At 44.7% G+C, this 20,866-nt stretch overlaps 1 protein-coding gene across 5 annotated transcripts in view; it reads right to left on the reverse strand.

Moving 5' to 3' along the window:
• The window catches only part of STAU2 (staufen double-stranded RNA binding protein 2), a 390,310-nt gene that overhangs the window by 201,325 nt on the left and 168,119 nt on the right, over positions 1 to 20,866 (reverse strand). For all 5 annotated transcript variants that reach the window (XM_040354430.1, XM_040354427.1, XM_040354428.1 and 2 more), the window contains one exon: positions 14,742 to 14,954. In XM_040354430.1, coding sequence (XP_040210364.1) covers positions 14,742 to 14,954 — 213 coding nt within the window. The remainder of the gene's footprint in view (positions 1 to 14,741; positions 14,955 to 20,866) is intronic.

Here is a 20,866-nt window from a genome sequence, read left to right on the forward strand (position 1 = left end):
TAATGCTCATTTTGTCAAGGGGAATCGGGTAGTTTTTTTAAAAACGAAGCAGTACTTACCGTTTTAGAGAGCGATCTTCTCCGCTGCTTCCGGGTATGGTCTTCGAGACTGGGCGTTCCTATTTGATTGACAGTCTTCCGACGGTCGCATACATCGCGTCACGAGTAGTCGAAAGAAGCCGAACATCGGTGTGGCTCTATACGGCGCCTGCGCACCGACGTTCGGCTACTTTCGGAGAATCGTGATGCGATGTATGCGACAGTCGGAAAAATAAGTGTTTTATATCTATACACAAATGTTTAATTTCTATTTTAAACTGAATGGGTTGTTTTACAGGGTGAGGGTTAACATGAAGTACTTGCTGTAAGAATTTTGTTTACCACCCGATTTTCAATCTTCAAAACTCAGTTCCTGCCGAAGGAAAAGGAGCAGAACATTTATGATGGCCACCTAGAGGGTTAACATTCTGGGAACAGGTCTACCCCACTCAAAAGGGCCCCAAACATCCCAGGAAACTCAATCCTGTCTCAGTGCTTTAATCTGGGTCAGACAGTGACAGTCACATAGGCCTTGCACCTCTCTGCCTCACTAGACATCAAAACACAGGGTCATCTCCAATGCAAAGAAAACATGTGTTCCTGTCTGGCCTTTTACAGTGCATTTGTTACTTAATATTTAGCAGAATAATCACACTCCAAGGTCACCGGGGGAAAGAGATGGATCAAAGTAATATCAGCCACAGCTATAATATTAATTGACCCAGACAAAAACAGGAGAAACCCATTTACATCAAACCAAGTTCTGTCTAAATACTTATCGTCCAATAATTCTGAACAAGCAGATTTTTAAGCATTATAGAGAAATCTGTAGAAAGCATAAGAAATAGATCAAAAACAAAGTTTGATCCCCTACTCCAGGGCTGTCCAAACTTTTTTCAGAGAGGGCCAGATTTGATGAAGTGAACATGCGTAAGGGCCGACCATTTTGCCTGACATTCTTTGAACCGTTAAAATTTGGTCTAAGTGTGTTCGTTCGAGCAACTAATACACTGCCCAACACAAATTCCCTTGCCTTTGTGGCTGTGTGTGGTGAAGAGATGAGCGTGGGCGTGTTATGGAAAGTCAAAAAAGCTGATAGAGATGCGATGGTCCATTGCTAGAGTGCATGTAGACAGCAGGTTGCTACAAAGTGGTCGAAGGAGATCAGCTGCACCAATTTCAAATCAATGATGAAAAACACTGAAAAGTGTATTTTGTATTGGAACTCAAACTTTAAAACCACAAGAAGTGAATTAATCAATTGTTAAGAGATGCTTCTCTCCCAGCACAAATAGAATTATATCTCATATAAATAGGTTTCAGTTGACACTATTAGAAGCTACTATAAATTAAACAAGTCATCACACATGTTAAATCAAAGATATAACATTAGCAGCGCTTAAAATTATATTCAACTCTGTATGTCAGTATTCACATATAATGTTTCAAATGTCTACAATTCAATCATAAAACATAACGCAGTCCATCCATGTGGTTCATATAAATCTTGAATCCAATCAGGGTTCCCGTCACCACACCTGGTGAGACATCTCTATTATGGTGATAAACTCACCAGAAAGACTGTAGGAATGCGCCATGTCATCACTTAGTCAGAGGGTGTTGTCTGATGACGAAACGCGTCAACCCATCACTACGCACCTACCAAGACTGTCAAGCAGCTTTTGTATCGACCCGGGTACACCACTCTCTGAGTGATTGGCGGAGCTGTGAGAGATTTACAAAAGCTAGCGGGACAGGATCATGCTTTTAATGCATTGAATATTGGTGCTCTTATAAGTGCAAAATTGTAAGGGGGAATGGTTTTTAATAAATCTTTTAAAAACAGAATTACGCTATGTGTCATGTTTGTTTGTCATGAGTGACATTTGGATGGAAGGACGTTTCCTGATGCAAGAAACAGATTGTAACACAGGCGCATTCCTACGGGCTTTTTGGCAAGTTCATTACCATAGGGGAGAGGTCTAACGAGGTGTGGTGACGGGAACCCTGATTGGATTCAAGATTCATATGAACCACAGGGATGGACTGCTTTATGTTTTACGATTGAATTATGGACATTTGAAACATTATATGTGAATATTGACATACAGATTTGAATGTTATAGCTTTGATTTAACATATGTGTGAGGAAATTAAACTTTATTTTTTTATTCCTAAATACCCCATCACCCCTCCATCCTGAATTTAGAAAAATAATGGTCAACATTTACATACCCTCCCCTTGCTCCAGCACTATCCCCAGCTTTATTCTCAGCCCAGCTCCACCAGTAATCTTTGAGAAGAACACTTTGCCCATTCTTCATATTTCCTGTGAGCCCAGCCTGTCGATGCCACACTTCTAAGGGTCATCAAGCAGACTGAGCTCACAATACTCCCGGACACTAAGCAGTGCTCACACATAATTACACAATCGCAGATAGGTGAAGGAAATAAAAAAAAAGGAAGGAAGCTCCGATGATGTCACTGGACCAGATAGAAGACTGCAAAAAAGAGGTACAGTGCATCTGGAAGTATTCACAGCGCTTCAATTTTTCCACATTTTTTTATGTTACAGCCTTATTCCAAAATGGATTAAATCCTCTATTTTCCTCAAAATTCTACAAACAATACCCCATAATGATAACGTAAAAGAAGTTTGTTTGAAATCTTTGAAAATTTATAAAAAATAAATAAAAAATCCCATGTACATAACTATTCACAGCCTTTGCTCAGTACTTTGCTCAAGCACCTTTGGCACCAATTACAGCCTCAAGTCTTTTTGAGTATGATGCTACAAGCTTGGCACACCTACAGAATTTTTGGGCATTTTCTCCTATTGTTCTTTGCAGGACCTCTCAAGCTCCATCAGGTTGGATGGGCACTTTGTACTACAACCATTTGTGCTTTTTTCACATTCACTTATGGACTGTTCATGATCTAATTTTTTTATTATTTCATTTTAGTGTGTTTGGACTTTTATCGTTGCGCTGCACTGCTTGTTGCTATATTTCCCCTCGATCCTGACTAGTTTCCCAGTTCCAGCCCCTGAAAAACATCCCCACAGCATGATACTGCCACCTCCATGCTTCACTGTAAGGATGGTACAGGTGATGATCGTGCCTAATATCCCTCATAATATGATGCTTGCCAATCAGGCCAAAGAGTTCAGTCTTTGTTTCATTAGACTAGAGAATTTTGTTTCTCATGGTCTGAGAATCCTTCCGGTGTCTTTTGGCAAACTCCAGGCGGGCTGTCATGTACCTTTTACCGAGGAGTGGCTTCTATCTGGCCACTCTACCATGCAGACCAGATTGGTGGAGTTCTGCAGGGATGGTTGTTCTTCTATCTAAACAAGGGATATGCAATTAGCGGACCTCCAGCTGTTGCAAAACTACAAGTCCCATCATGCCTCTGGGTGTCATGCTCGTGGCTGTCAGTCTAGCTATGCCTCATGGGATTCGTAGTTCTGCAACAGCTGGAGGTCCGCTAATTGCATATCCCCGCTCTAAACAGAGAAATGCTGGAGCTCTGTCAGAGTGACCATCTGGTTCTTGGTCACCTCCCTGACTAAGGCCCTTCTCCCCTGATTGCTCAGTTTGGCCGGGCGGCCTGCTTTAGGAAGAGTCCTGGTGGATCCAAACTTCTTCCATTTACAGATGATGGAGGCCATTGTGCTCATTGGGACCTTCAATGCTGCAGACATTTTTCTGTACCCTTCCCCAGATCTTTGCCTCAATATAATCCTGTCTTGGAGGTCTACAGACAATTCCTTGGACTTCATGGCACGGTTTGTGCTCTGACATGCACTGTTAACTGAGGGACCTTGTATACACAGGTGTGTGCCTTTCCAAATCATGTCCAATCATCTGAATTTACCACAGATAGACTCCAATCAAGTTGTAGAAACATTTCAAGGATAAACAGTATACAGGATAACATGAAAGAAGTTTGTTTGAAACGTTTGTAAATTTATAAAATAAAATAAAAAAAACACTTGTACATAAGTATTCACAGCCTTTCCCATGACACTCAAAATTTAGCTCAGGTCCTGAGTGTCATGGCAAAGGCTGTGAATACTTATGTACAAGTGATTTTTTTTTTTTTTTTTTTAGCCCATATAGCTGGGCTTCCCCTTAAAGTTTTTGAAACTGTCTTTATGATACCCAGTGCTTTGGCAAAAAAAAAAAGAAAAAAAATGTAATTCAGAAAGGGTTTACCAGACGTGATTGAGCTTATTTAAAGCGGTGGTTCACCCTCATTACCAACATTTTAGCATTAAATTAGGCATAGTAGCGCAAGCTACAGTATGCCTGTATTTATTTTTTTAGCCCCGTACTCACTGTGCAATCGTATAGATAAGATTCTGACTCCCCGCGGGGAATGGGCGTTCCTATCCAGAGGGAGGATGATTGACGGCCGGCTATGGCACGTCACGCTCCCCGAAGATAGCCGGAGTAGGTCTCGGCTCTTCACGCCGCCTGCGCACAGACTATGCGCAGGCGTCGTGAAGCTCCAAGTCCAATTTCGGCTATTTCCGGAGAAGCGTGACGCGCCATAGCCGGCCGTCAATCATGCTCCCTCTGGATAGGAACGTCCATTCCCCGCGGGGAGTCGGAATCTTATCTATACGATTGCACAGTGAGTACGGGGCTAAAAAAATAAATACAGGCATACTGTAGCTCGCGCTACTATGCCTAATGCTAGAAAAAAAAAATGTTTTATTAGGGTGAACCCCCTCTTTAAATGCAAATACAAATGAAAAAGTATCACATGTATTTTATTATACACATACTGCATGAGTATATAGGAACAAAATATATATGTAAATATCATTATTGCAGTTTCCCTGATTTGTGTTGTAAGGTTTATATTGGTTGAAATGTCAAACTACAAGGAAAAGAGAAAAGGCAGTGTCGTTTTCCATGAGTTGCCAATATCTGGAACAAAGCATCACTAGTCATGCAATGGAAAATCTCATAGATTGCCATTAATAACTAAAAACTAGAAACAGCTATCAGTTGTTTACAGAACTTATTAAAGAAAATAAAAAGTGAGGTGCAGAGAGGAAATGTTCGTCATGGGTATATATTCCTACACACCCACAAATGCTTAAAGCAACCACAACAGCTGTGCAAGATGTCCCAAAATTATCCTGGCAATGCAATTCACTCACTTGATGCCCTTTTATTATAACTCTTGTAAGGACTTTAAAGGTGATCTCCAGTCACAAAAACATTAATTCAAATAAAAACCTCAATAGCTACAAGGGAGGGAAAGTCAACTCTTAACTCTCTCTGCCATGACCACCAATGCAGGGGGTAGTGGGGTTAACTCTCTCTGTCATGACCACCAATGCAGGGGGTAGTGGGGTCAACTCTCTCTGCCATTATTACCAATGCAAGGGGTAGTGGGGTTAACTCTCTCTGTCATGACCACCAATGCAGGGGGTAGTGGGGTCAACTCTCTCTGTCATGACCACCAATGCAGGGGGTAGTGGGGTCAACTCTCTCTGCCATTATCACCAATGCAGGGGGTAGTGGGGTTAACTCTCTCTGTCATGACCACCAATGCAGGGGGTAGTAGAGTTAACTCTCTGCCATGACCACCAATGCAGGGGTAACTCTCTCTGCCATGACCACCAATGCAGGGGGTAGTGGGGTCAACTCTCTCTGCCATGACCACCAATGCAGGGGGTAGTAGAGTTAACTCTCTCTGCCATGACCACCAATGCAGGGGGTAGTAGCGTTAACTCTCTCTGCCATGACCACCAATGCAGAGGGTAATGGGGTTAACTCTCTCTGCCATGACCACCAATGCAGGGGGTAGTGGGGTTAACGTTCACTTCCATCACCATTAATGCAGGAGTAGTGGATGTGGGGGTTTAAATTTCACTGCCAGTGACCAGCAACACGGGAGGGGGCATCGGGGAGGTGGTTAGTTTTATTGGGTTTATGAACATCAATGCTAGGAGTTGTTATCCTCCACTGTATGTTTAACCAATTAATCACCGCCCCATAGCCGAATTACGGCTACAAGGCGGTTCCTTACCACTGGAAGGACGTTCATGGACGTCCTCCCAGAGAATCGTTCTTAGGCGCGCACACGCGATCATCTGTGTTTGCGGGGTTCACGGGACCCGGAGCAACAAGGATCGTAAACAAGGATGTAAACAAAGCAGGGACAAGGGGTCACTTTGAGTTCATCGATCTCCTCTCCTCACACCAATGCAGTGTGAGAGGAGAGCAATTAGAGACAACTGTAAGTGCATTTCAGTGCAATAGCAGTGCCCAATAGTGCCACATCTGTGCCATCTCTGCCACATCTGTGCCCCACCAGGTCACACCAGTGCCACCTGTGCCACATCCGTGCTGCCTGTGCCCACCAGTGCCGCCAGAGCCACACCAGTGCCACCATTGCCCATCAGTTCCACCTGCACCACTGCCCGCCTGAGTGCTAATCAGTGACCCTAGAGCCACAGCAGTGCAACCAGAGCCACACCAGTGCCACCTTTGTCCATCAGTTCCATCTGTGCCACTGCAGTGCCACATCAGTGCCACCACAGTGTTCTGCAGTGTAGCCTCACCAGCCACCAGTATGGCAAAAAAATATTTTACCACCGAGGAGGCCTACCAGCGTCTAAGCATGACCGATGAGAGCAGCGGGGAGCTCTCAGTCCGATTCGGATTCAGCCTATGAACCCGTTACAAGCAGCAGGTCTGATACAGAATCAGAAGAGGAACATGTGCCCGTTAAAAGAAGGTGTTCTGGCGTGGAGCAGCAGCAGCCTACTACTAGCAGCGCAGTGCCGTCCACCTCGCGAGCAGTGCTCACTGCAACAAAGGCCAGGCACCAGTAGGGTGTCCTCTCCGCCCCAAAGGGATAGGGGCCATGCCAACCTTCCCTATGGCCTTCAAAACCCCCTGTGGCTTCCCCCTAATTCCAGAGCAACAAATATCCCCCCTTTCACCGCCCAGCCAGGTGTCCAGATGAACACCGATGACTTTGCCATGCTTGATTTTTTTCATTTGATTTTTACCAAAGAATTATCATCCATTGTGGCCCAGTGCAACCCCTTTGCACAGCAGTACATAATAAGCAACCCTGGTTCCAGTTATGACTGTCCCTTTGAGTGGAGAGAACTAGCCGTAGAGGAATTTAAAATATTCTTAGGCCTAACTTTCAATATGGGTCTCTCAAAAAAAAACAAATGTACTCCTATTGGTCTACCAAACCCATCCACCACATGCCAGTCTTCTCATCCCTTATGCCCAGATCAAGATACCTAATGATTATGCGGTTCCTCCACTATAATGATAACACCCAGTGCCCTCCCCGAAATGACCCAGCTTTTGACAAATTATTTAAAATTTGGCCACTTATTTCTCTGAAAAATTTCCCCAGTTATATATCCCCGAACAGAATATCCCAGTGGATGAGTTCCTTGTAAAAAATTCTCAGGCAGGCTGGGCATCAAACAGTTTATCCCCAGCAAAAGGGCCCGATATGGGGTGAAAATGTACAAACTTTGTGACTGAGCAATGGGGTACATCTACTTCTTCCTGGTGTACGAAGGGAAGGACTCCCAACTGCACCCCCCCCCCCCTCCCAAATGCCAAGAATACATCGGAACCAGCGGAAAATCCAGCCACTGGTATAAGAAAGTGTCCATTTATTTTTTCAGTTTGGCCATGTATAACACTTATGTTATTTACAAAAAATCAACACAGACTCCTGTATCCTATCTGCACTACCAAGAAGAAGTTATCACCGCCCTTTTGTACCCTGAAAGCCCACCAGAAAATATTCGCTCTGATTGCGTGAGCAGACTCCACAAACGCCACTTTCCTGAGAAAATCCCCCCACCCGGTGAAACAGGACACAAACGTCAGAAGAGATGCCGGGTGTGCGCCAGAGGAGGAATCAGAAGAGACACCACAATTTATTGTCCAGATTGTACTTCCCAACCAGGCCTCTGTATAGGTGTATGTTTCCGCCGTTACCATACTGCTCAACATTATTAGGGAAGTATGGTAAACGAAATTCTAATTTCCTGTTATTTTCCTCCACACCCCTTATGCCACTGCACTGAACTGTACATATCTCTGCCTTCCCTGGAACTGACCCTGGACTGTTATACGACCACGCTTCTGCCTAATGCTAAACATACCTCTGCCTTCTCCGGAACTGACCCTGTCCTGTTATAGGACCACCCTTCTGCCTAACGCTAAACTGTACCTACCTCTGCCTGCTCTGGAACCGACACTGGACTGTTTGACCACGTTTTTTGCCTGCCTCTTGGATTGATCTTTTACCCCGCTATGCTAGTGGGAACACAGGGGTTTTCTTATTCCCAATATTTTGGCACTGCTGGCAATGTCTCTACTTGCACTGGCCCTGGACTGTATATGGACAGTATCCCTGCCTGCACTGACTATGGACAATATTCCTGCCTGCTGCCTTGACAATTCCATTCACTGTCGCTGACCACGTCCCTGCCTGCTGCCTGGATCAGGGCTCTCCTCCTGTGGACAATTGCACTACTAAAACCACAGGTAATCTTTTTTTTTTTTTACCCATTACTCAGCAGAAAGTATTTTAGGGTGTAATCCTTGGTATGTACATGCTGTGTTAGAAATATGAAGGGCCTTCAAAAATGTGATAGATTGTAAGAAAATTGGATGTGTAATTTATGTCTCTAGAACACATGATGGTGCTTCTTGGATGTTGGGCCTCTATGTGGCCAGCTGTTAAAAAAGCTCACACATGTGGTATCGCCATAGTCAGGAGAAGCATCAAAATATATTTTGGGTTGTCATTTTTGCTATGTATATGCTATGTGTTGGAAATATCCTATAAATGGACAACTTTGTGTAAAAAAAAAAAAAAGGCGTTTTCATTTTTTTCCACATTTTCCAAAAACATCTGGAAAAAAATGAACCATTCAAAAGACTCATTATGCCTCATAGATTATACGTTGGGGTGTTAGCTTTCCAAAATGGGGTCACTTTGTGGGTGTTTCCATTGTCCTGGTGCTCCAGGGCCTTCTAGATTGTAAGCTCTAACGAGCAGGGCCCTCTGATCATTCCTGTATTAAATTGTACTGTAACTAAATGTCTTCCCTGATGTTGTAAAGCGCTGCGTAAACTGTTGGCGCTATATAAATCCTGTATAATAATAATAATAATAATAATAGGTGGTTGAGAGACAAGATGTGTAATTTATGCCTGAAGTTTCTACTTCAATGTTGGGCCTCTGTATGTGGTCATGCTGTGTAAAAGTCTCACACATGTGGTATCGCCATACTTAGGAGGAGCAGCAGAATATATTTTGGGGTGTCATTTGTGGAATGTACATGCCATATGAGAGAAATAACCTGTTATAATGACACTTTGGTGTGAAAAAAAAAGAAAAAAATAAATCTTAATTTTGCAAAGAATGGTGGGAAAAAATGACAACTTCAAAAAACTAACTATGCCTCTTACTAACTACCTTGGAATGTCTACTTTCCAAAAAGGGGTCATTTGGGGGGTATTTGTACTTTACTGGCTTGTTAGGGTCTCAAGAATTGAGAGAGGCTGTCAGTACATCAGGTGTGATCAAATTGATCAATTTTCAGTAATGGGCACCATAGCTTGTAGACCCTATAACTTTCACCCAGACTAAATAATAATAAATAAATAAAACCATTTTTTTTATGTGGCAGTATACATTTTTGGCCAAATTTGCGAAGAAAAATTTATTTTTTGCAAAATGTTATAATAGAAATGAAGAAAAATTCATTTTTTTACAAAATTTCCGATATAGCGAAAAAATTAAAAAAAAACGCAGAGGTGATCAAATACCACCAAAAGTAAGCTCTATTTGTGTGAAAAAAAAGGACGAAAATTTCATATGGGTAGTGTTGCATGACTGAGTAATTGTCATTCAAAATGTGAGAGCACCAAAAGCTGAAAATTGGTCTGGTTATTAGGGGGTTTAAGTGCCCAGTTGTCAAGTAGTTAAACTGGTATTGTTTAGATGAAACCAAATTCTGAAAAGCACAGGAAAAAAAAAAAAAAAATATATCATAATAGGCAGGTAATAAACATACAGTATGTATTTTAATCAAACCTTCAAGTCAAGGCTTTAAAGACTTGATCTCCGACGATTCGCCTTTTTGCAACAGCAGTGCTGCTTTTAATATTGTGGCCTCAAAGCACTCTCAGACGTTTCATGTCAATGGAAAACCGCAGAGGCTTATATACAAGATCCTTTCCTCACAGATGGCACTGCGCTTACTATATTAAAACCATGTGCAGTTATTAAGTTTTACTTTGACATACATGGAAAACAAATGTCACATGTTAGTCCTGACAACAGCTGTCAGCCAAAGCCCACCTTAGAGCTGGCAATTGCTGCCGGCTTGTGAAGTAGGATCTTAAAGCGGAGTTCCACTCGTTTTTCAGTATATTAGTCAGCTACAAAGAGTATAGCTGCTGACTTTGATTAAACATACATTTACCTGTCCCACTTTCCATTGATGCGGCCGTCCAAAGCCTTGGTTCTCTCTCCCACCTTTCCTCTGCTCCGGCATCACTAGTGTGGGCCCTCGGCTGTGACAGCTTGCGGCTTCACAGCCGGGTGAACACTGCGCATGCACGAGTCCTGAATGGCCGAGAAATCTTCTGGTACCTGTGGTGTGTCCCAGAAGATTACAGGGAGAGAGGGGGAGAGGAGAAGTTGCCTAGGCGGCGTGGGCAGAAGTGGGAGCTGGGTACCTGTCAAAACCAAGGGCCAGATCCACAAACGAGATACGACGGCGTATCTACTGATACGCCGTCGTATCTCTGTTACTAACTATGCGGCTGATTCATGGAATCAGTTAAGCATAGCTAGCCCTAAGATCCGACAGGTGTAATTGAATTACACTGTCGGATCTTAAGGATGCAATTCTAGGCCGGCCGCTAGGTGGCGAGGCCATTGCGGCGGGCGTAGAATATGCAAATGAAGACTTACGGCGATCCCCGAACGTCCCGAACGGCCCGTCGATCTAAATCTACGTAGTTTCCGTCGGGTTACGCCGTGTAAAACTAGGGCTGAGCCCTAGTTCTCTTAAGCCATGTTAAGTATGGCCCGCGTCAAAATTTATACATCAACGTCATTTGCGTAAGACGTCCGTGAATGGCGCTGGACGTCATTTACGTTAACGTCTAAGCAAATGACGTCGGTGCGACGTCAGTTAGCGCAATGCTCGTCGGGTAATTTACCCGACGGAGCATGCCCAGTACGTCCGGCGCGGGAGCACGCCTAATTTAAATGGGACTCGCCCCATTCGATTGGGCCCGCCTTGCGCCGGACGGATTTAAGTTACACCGCTGCAAATTTCCAGGTAAGTGCTTTGTGGATCGGGCACTAACTTGGAAAAATTGCGGCGGTGTAACTTAAATCGGGAAAGTTAAGTTGCGCCCGGTCTACGTGGATCTGGCCCTAAGTACCCACTCCCACCCCAAAAAATGACATGCCACTTTTGGGTGAAACTCCGCTTTAATCTAGCATACAACACAAACTACACAGTCAGTCTATGGCCCAACTATTCATGAAGCAGCTCTATTTCGGCAACTTGAGGTTTTAAACAAGATTAATACAGTAAGGCAAAACTACTAAAATGTAGTGCCACGGCCATCTGCTCCACGCATTTAAAGAGTAATGAGTTAATGGCAGTGGGTGAAAGGATTTTGCCCAGTCATGTCACTCACACATGATTTAACAACGTAAAAGTCAGGGCCAAAAAAAAGTGCAGAGTGGGACTGGCCAGTGACCGTTCTGGGGAGGCAGGTCCAAAAGGAAAGTTTTTAAGGACTTTGGAGGCCCTATTCAACCACAGGCTGGAAACAGCACTGGTATAAGCAACAATCTAATCCTCTAGATTCAGAATCATGCACACTGCATTAGTGAGAACCCGTATTTGAGCAGCTCAGAAGCAGACAGCAGCTCTGCAGCCAATGGCTCTGAAGTAGCGAAGGCCATGGGCAAGTCAGAAAACATGCTGGAGAAAGTGGTGAAGCACACTGGGGGCCTCTTCGATCAGTTAGTTAGTAAATAACGGACTGTCAGCTAGACAGAAGAGACTCCAACCGCAGTTCTGCTTTAACCAACCACTTGCTGACCAGTCGCCGCAGTTACTGCGGCAGCATGGCACGGCTGGGTGAAACAACGTTATGTTACGTCGCTTCGCCCTGTGGCCACTAGGGGCGCGCGTGCTCGCCCACGGGCGCAATGACCGCCCGGCACCCGCGAACGATCGTGACACAGCGAGAACCTGATCTGTGTGTGTAACCAAGTATGATCAGCAATCTGTCATTTCCCCTAGCCAGTCCCATCCCCTCTTCAGTTAGAACACAGAGAGGGAACACAGTCAACCCATTGATCTCCCCCTAGTAGTAACCCCTTCCCTGCCAGTGAAATTTTTACAGTTATCAGTGCATTTTTATATCGCTGTATAAATGTCACTGGTCCCAAAAATGTGTCAAAAGTGTCCGATCTGTCCGCCGCAATATCGCAGTCCCGATAAAAATTGCAGATCGCCGCCATTACTAGTAAAAAATAATAATAATAAAAATGCCATAATTAAATCCCTTATTTTGTAGACGCTATAACTTTTGTGCAAGCCAATCAATATACGCTTATTGCAATTTACCAAAAATATGTAGAATACTACATATATCGGCCTAAACCGAGGAAACAATTATTTATTTATTTTCAAAAATTGGATATTTATTATAGCAAAAAGTTAAAAATATTGTGTTTTTTATTTTCAAAATTGTCGCTGTTCTTTTGTTTATAGCGCAAAAAAATTAAAAGTGCAGAGGTGATCAAATACCACCAAAAGAAAGCTCTATTTGTGGGAGAAAAAGGACGTCAATTTTGTTTGGGAGCCACGTCACACAACCGCGCAATTGTCAGTTAAAGCAACGCAGTGGCGAATCACAAAATATGGCCCGGTCATTGGGTAGCCAAATCCTCGGGGGCTGAAGTGGTTAAGTTGAGTACTGTACGCGACGCTTTTTTTTTTTGCACCAATGGTTATATTCTCATTACATGCTTTTGGGGTATATCCTCTTTTTTTAAGGTCCAAGTGGTACTGATACACAAAGCAAGAGCACAAATACAAAGGGGCAACGAAGAAAAAGTAGGCAATTGCTGCTGGAGAGGAGTAAGGTGTTAGGGCATAGCAAAGGTTTTCTTTAACCACTTGACCACTGGGCACGAAAACCCCCTTAATCACCAGACCAATTTTCAGCTTTCGGTGCTTTCACAATTTGAATGACAATTACTCAGTCATACAACATTGTACCCATCTGAAATTTTTGTCCTTTTTTTCACACAAATAGAGCTTTCTTTTGGTGGTATTTGATCACCTCTGCGGTTTTTATTTTTTGCGCTATAAAAGAAAAAAGACTGAAAATTCTGTAAAAAAAAAAAAAAAAATCTAGTTTCTGTCATATTAGCAGGTTATTTCTCTCCTACATGTAAAAATCATCATTTATTTGCTAAAAAATTACATAGAACCCCAAAACATTATATATGCTTTTTTTTCAAAGACCCTAGAGAATACAATGGCGGTTGTTGCAACTTTTTATCTTGCACGGTATTTTCGCAGCAATTTTTTGAACGCGTGTTTTTAAAAAAAAAAACAGTTTTGTGCTTAAAAAAAAACAAAACAGTAAAGTTAGCCCAATGTTTTTGCATAATATGAAAGATGAAGTTACGCCGAGTAAATAGATACCCAACATGTCACCCTTCAAAATTGCACACGCTCGTGAAATTGCGCCAAACGTTGCTACTTAAAAATCCCCATAGGCGACGTATTGCAAGGTATTGGAGTATTGCAGAGTATTGGGGGGGGGGGTATTGCAAAGTATGGGGGGGTATTGCAGAGTATGGGGGGGTATTGCAGAGTATGGCGGGGGGGTATTGCAGAGTATGGGGGGGGGTATTGCAGAGTATGGGGGGGTATTGCAGAGTATGGGGGGGTATTGCAGAGTATGGGGGGGTGGGTATTGCAGAGTATGGGGTGGGGTATTGCAGAGTATGGGGTGGGGTATTGCACTCATACTTTAGCGCTTATTATTTTTATATTGCAGAGTACTGCGCAGGGATGGCTGGATCTGTGACTGCAATTGTCACAGATCCAGCCCACAGTGCGGCAGCTGCTGCTGCCGCCCGCTCCCCCCCCCTCCCTCTCCTCTCACACTGTACCGAACGGTACAGAGAGGAGAGGGAGGAACCGGCGTCATTACATGACGCCGGTTTGTTTACAAGTGATCGCGCCGTCATTGGACGGCGCGATCACGTGGTAAGGAGCCGCTTCCATTGGCTCCTTACCGCGATCCGTGTTGCTGCGGGTCCCGTGGACCCGCCGAGCGCCGGTAATCGCGTGTGCGCGCCCGCTCGGGCGCGCAATTCTGACTCTCTGGGAGGACGTATATTGACGCCCTCCTAGAGTTAGGGAACCGCCTTGTAGCCGTATTTCGGCTATAGGGCGGTTACCAAGTGGTTAAAGACAAATCCAACATAGGTTTTGGGGTGGAGTCTACCATTAACCAATAGTAAATCATCTGACAGCTCACTGCAAACTGAAGATCAGGTACCATTAACAGTTTATGGGTTCTGTCTGATAAAACATAAGGCTTGACATGTGAGCTTAAAACTTAAAAAATGTACCTTTATTATAGTTTTGGGGCGTCTCTTGACGTAAAGTCTTGGTTTTTCAACTACAGGAAGAGGAGGGAGTTTTCGTAATTCCTGCAGTACTGCTGCAGCAGCCCTCCGCTTTGCAAGCTTCTTGCTGTTCCCTTCTCCTTCAGCAGTGAATTCTCCCACTGTCACTTTGGTAATAAAACTCTTCATGTGTGGAGGGCCGCTTTCCTTGGTCACCTGAAGAAGAGAAAGCAAAGTCTATGATATCAGCGGTACAATTTTACCTGTCCATTGTCAATTTGTCCAAGAAATGACTGTGAACCATTTTGCTCCCTTTTTTCCACAACCACTTTATATGCAAAAAGCAAGAAACTTCTTGGTACTGGTACTTTTTATGAAAGCCATTAATATGATTTTGTGTGGAGAATGGTTTTTCTATCACAAATAGGGGTTCTCAGATCAACACAAATGTGCTGGAGTAGACTAACGCACAACTATAAAACCTAAGCTACCAAGACCCCTTTCACACTGGAGCATTTGCAGGCGCTATAGTGTCTGCAAACCGTCCATAAACAGCTGTTACATTCACTCCAGGCTTTCACACTGGAGCATTGCGCTAGCAGGACGGTAAAAAAAAGTCCTGCTAGCCGCATCTTTGGAGCAGTGTGTTTACCGCTCCTGCCCATTGAAATCAATGGGACAGCACGGCTATAACGTCCGCAATGCTCTGCTTCATTTCTAGCGGCCGAAATGCACCACAAATCCGCCCATAGCCTCGGCGGTAAAAATGGCAGCGTTTTTCTGCCGACGCTATGGGCGGCTCAGTGTGAAAGGGGTCTAAAGCCAGTAGGTTCTCCGCAGGTATAAAGCTGTAATAACCCTAAAAGCAAACATTATATTGCAGCTTACCAATTCTTATGCCGCGTACACACCATCACTTTATGTGATGAAAAAAACGACGTTTTAAATCATGAAATAAAACGACGTTTTTGAAACATTGTTTTCAGTAGTTTCTGTTTACATCAATGCGACAAAATTTTAATGCAGCACCACTGGGTAAAAAACCATGCCAGTGCTAAGAAAATTCACATTCAACAGACACTCAGGATAACGCCTGGTCAACGCCCCTCGAACAAAAGGCCTACACTTTGTCCACTGAAAATATATGATCGCGTGTACCAGACTTAATAGTTTTTTTTTCGTTCAACACGATGGGGATGCCCTCAGCCAGAACACTGCACTCAGCGCTCTCTGCCATTGGCTGAATGAAGGAGGGGGGTTTATCCAGAGAAGGGGGGTCTGTACTGAAGGGGGGGTTTATCCTGAGGGGGTCTGTACTGAAGGAGAGGGGATTTATTCTGAGGGGGTCTGTACTGAAGGAGAGGGGATTTATTCTGAGGGGGTCTGTACTGAAGGAGGGAAAATTTTATACTGAGGGGGGTCAGTACTGATTTGGGTGGGTTATGATTAAGAGGTCTGTATTGATGGGGGGGGGGGGGGGATTTTATCCTGAGGGGGGTCTGTACTAATGGAGAGTGGGGTCTGTACGGATTGGGGGGGTTATGCTTAGAGGGGTCTGTATTGATGGAGGGGGGTTTATCCTGAGGGGGGGTCTGTACTGGCTGGGGGGGGTATCCTGAGGGGGCGTCAGTATTGATGGAGGGTGGGAATTTATCCTGAGGGGGGTCAGTATTGATGGAGGGTGGGAATTTATCCTGAGGGGGTCTATACTGATTGGGGGGGGGGGGCTGTACTAATGGAGGAGGGGGTGGTTTGTCCTGAGGGGGTGTCTGTACTAATGGAGAGGGGTGGTTTGTCCTGAGAGGGGGGGTCTGTACTAATAGAGGAGGGGGGTAGTTTGTCCTGAGGGGGGTCTATACTTAATGGAGGGGGATCTGTACTGATTGAGGGGATCTGTACTGATGGAGGAGGTCTACACTTAGTGGAGAGGGGTCTGCACTGAGGGGGCAACTATAGTTGGTGGAGGGGGGCACCATGTTTTACCACACGGGTGACACCAAAGCTAGGGACACCCCTGTGTGTGTAAGAAGAGAAGTATCACTAAGCCTCATTGTTGCGGCCGCCGGCCGTGCACAACAGACAGCCAGCATTAAAAAACACCACTGGAACGGTACAGTCTCCAGATCAGAACACAGTGTCTGTGTCGCCTCCTGTGTACATTGCTGCTGGGGAGCGGAACACGCGGCATTGGTTTGAAGTGGCATGGAGTGGGCATGGCTTGTGCGGCAGAGCATAGGTTAGGGAGTGATGCGGAGCAGGTTTCCCGGCTGGAAGGATCGGAGAACATCACAGCACAAGTACCCACTCATCACGACACCACCAGAGGCTCAAGTACCACTTTGCCAGCTGGTGAGTTCTATGTTCATAGTAAATATAGTGTGATGTGTAAAGTGAGTGGCAGGCTGGCTTAATTGGTTGCTTTATATATGTTTACTTGGCTAGGGGTAAGTCCCTCCCACATGCCAACCTCGCTATAGACGATTGCCGGCTACAGCGCGGCCGGCAAGTTCTGGGAGGCCTTCTAGCCTCGCGCTTCTCAGAAGTGTTCATGATGGCTGGGTCCGCATCACGGATCAGGGTAAAGGGCCAATGGCAGCAACCCTCTACCACTTGATCACTCTGTCCAATGATGGAGCGATCACTTATTACTTGTCACCAACCAGCATCATTGCCGGCTCAGCTCGCCCTGCTGCAGTGTGAGGAACGGAACAGAGAGAGAAACACTGCAGCAGCGTGAGCTGACACGATCATGTGTGCCATCAGTGCCCCATCAGTGCAATCATAGTGCCCCAACATATACACAAGGTGCTGTTGCATGTAAATCTGGCTTTCTGATCAATTTTATTTTAATTATCACGATATAGAATAGTGATTATTATTTTTTTGGGTGGGGTGGGGCAACATTTCAATCTTGGACCCAGGCAGCACAATGTCTTTGGCAAGCCCTGGCTGCATCACTAAATGTAAAAATGAAAAGAAATTACTTGTGAAATTAAATTATCAAAACTTAGGATATTTGAGTGAGTGCATTTACATATTCTCTAATACCATTTGCGCCACTTTGAAAGTTTCTTGCGCCCAACATCCAGACACTACAGAAATTGTAATGAAACCTTGGTGGGAAAAAACAAAGGCCCAGATTCACAAAGCACTTACGCCGACGTAAGTGCAAATGTGCGCCATTGTATCTGTGCACCAGACCCACGAACAGACATGTGCCTAAAAACAGGCTTCACCCCACCGACGTAACTTCCTTACGCCGGCGTAGGGTGGGCGCACATTTAGGCTGGGCGCATGGTGCCGCTCCCATTGATTATCCATTCAAACATGCAAACGAGGGAAATACAGCGATTCATGAACGCGTGTGTGCCCGGCGCATGCTACGCGAGATGTGCGTAAGTTGTACATCCGGCGTGAAGTTATTCCCCATAAAGGAAGTGCAACCCAGCAACAGACATGCTCAGGTCTGCACCAGGGAACACAAGCCGGCGTATTGTGCGTTGGACATGTTTCTGGCTGGGCGTACGTTATGTTCACGGCGTATGCAGTGATCCGGCATAGCATAGGCAGTTGTGCCGGCGTGGTTGTGAGCAGGCGCAGGGGGTCCACGTCACGACACATGCGCAGTTCGTGATACATACCTGTCTGGCGCTCGGCCCATCATTTGCATGGGGTCACGCCTCATTTGCATGGGGTCACGCCCACTTCCACCAACGCCGGCGTACGCCTTCGAAACCCACGCCACGCTGGCGCAGCGTTGGGAGCAATGGCTTGCTGAATGCAATGCTTGCCTCTCTGCGCTGCGTTGGCGTAGCGTACAGTGTTTGCTCTACAGCGGCGTAATGTGCGCCTTGCTCTCTGTGAATCTGGGCCAAAGTGCCAAGTACTGAACGTCCCTCGCAGTACCCAGTACCGTATGAAAAAGACAATCCATCCTGTTCACACCATTGCTCACAGGACTTCCATGTTTGTAGGCCTTGATGTTGTACTATAGCTATAGTATAGTTGTGAATGAGTGACGCGATGGACATCTAAATGCTTGTGTGCTTAAATGCATGCTTTGTTTTCTAATCATCTGCAAAATAAACTATTCAGATTTTTTCCTTTTTTTAATAAATGAACTGCACATAAATATTTTATGATATAACAAAAGCTAAGCTGTTTATATTGTACATACAGTGGGTCCTTATATGAATCCTCTGTCCACATAGAGAACAATGTCTGAACTCCCTTCTCGTAAAATCCCAACATGAAATGAGTTGTATAACATATCAAACAAAATCCAAACCAGTGTGTGGAGTATGCCAGTATGCTCGTTTTTGGCCTCTGAAAATTGGCATGGATGAATTGGGCGAAGGCATGTTAGTGCCAGAACTTTCAGAACAAAAATGTTGGCATTACGGTGCTTGTGGTATTTCAGCTCACACTTATCACACCCAAAAGAAAAGAAAATGAAAAGTTATTGACCCTTAAAGAGAACCTGTCACCAATGGTCATTTGAAATATTCTGAATCTACATTTGTACTCTCAATCCCAAAATTTGTACCAACGGTGAAGCCCTTTCTCCCAGAAAGATCATCATCTAGCTGTACTCAGATCAGAAGAATAAGGTTATAAGACTATCCTGGCTCATGTCTGAGGTCAGTGCTGACACTCAAACTGCCATACAACAAAGGTGCTGAAGAACTACTAACAGAAAAACGAAAGAATTTGTTGATTTATAATGTTATCTTCCTTCTGCAGTCCAGACAGTGTCAGTTATCAGCCATGGACCATACATGAATCCATGTCTGGGTAGGAAGGTTGTAGAGAAGGCGATCCAATGATCCACTACTGTACACCTGCCCTGTTGGATTTTCCCCCACGATCAGCACCAACAGCTATAGCCTGCAGTGCTGATCAGTGTATTCTGACAATAGCTCAACAGGGAGTATTTCCCTATCCACATCAAACATGTGGATGAGGGAACAGACATTTTTTTTCATTCAAACCCACTAACTAAGCAAAGAAGAAAAAAAAAAAAATCTATGGACTGCCTAAGCCTCCATGGAGGTCTTAGGAAGACTTCATAAAGAGCTGACATCCACTCTGATATGGAGAGAATACAGCTGAATGACAAAAACATTTTAAATTCTCTGCGGTAAAACAGAACAATTTTAAGAATTGAAATTCAGATTCTTATAAATGTAGATTCCTGACAGGTTCTGGAAATGTTATAGATAGGCAACTCCTATCCTCATATTGATTAGTGGTTCCAAATTAATAACAACTACTGCAGTGGGGAACAAAGGATACACTCCAAATACATTGGAACCTTGGATTACAAGCATAATCCAAAGATAATTAGTTCCGCATTGAATTCTATTGCATGCAACATCACATGTGGCCAGAGGTGGGGGGCGCCGGAGAGACTCGAAAAAAACACTCGGAGACCGTTCGACTGAACTCGGAAAAAAGTATTTACGAGTGCTTGCGAGTATTTCTGATCAGCTCTGAACCGTTCCTAGTGTCACCGGCCCCCCTGCACCTCTGGCCAAACCAAGTCAGGATTTAAAAGAAAAAAGTTGCTTGTCTTTCAAAACACTCGTAAACCGCGTTACTCGTAAACCAAGTTTCCACTGTAACTGTTCTGTTTGTTAGGCGCAATTAAAAGATTTTGTATACACATGCTTACATAGGTATCACATTAATATTACAATTGTACTTTTATGGTAACAAGGGGCATTACAAGTTTATTTATAATCAGGACTTAAAAGAATGCAAACCATAATGAACACATTAGTGGCGTCTGTAATATATTGGGGGCCTAAAGTGGCCCCCAATCCTGTGGAAAAAAAGTTTGTTTTTTTGTACTTACAGTTTTGGTGTCTTGCGCGGCGTCCATCGGCGGCCTCGTCGGGTCCGGCGTCCTTCTGCGGCTTCGGGTGTCCTCTTCGGCGGGTCCAGCGTCCTTCTGCGGCGGGTCCGGCGTCCTCTTCGGCAGGTCCGGTGTCCTCTTCGGCGGGTCCGGTGTCCTCTTCGGCGGCGTCCTCGCGTCCTTCCCGTCACGAGTTTGAATACTGCGCCGGCATATACCGAGCGCAGTACACTGGTGAATCTTCGGGCAGGCTCGGCAACTGTCGCGCTGA

This window comes from Rana temporaria, chromosome 5 (genome assembly GCF_905171775.1).
Source record: "Rana temporaria chromosome 5, aRanTem1.1, whole genome shotgun sequence".
NCBI lineage: Eukaryota > Metazoa > Chordata > Amphibia > Anura > Ranidae > Rana > Rana temporaria.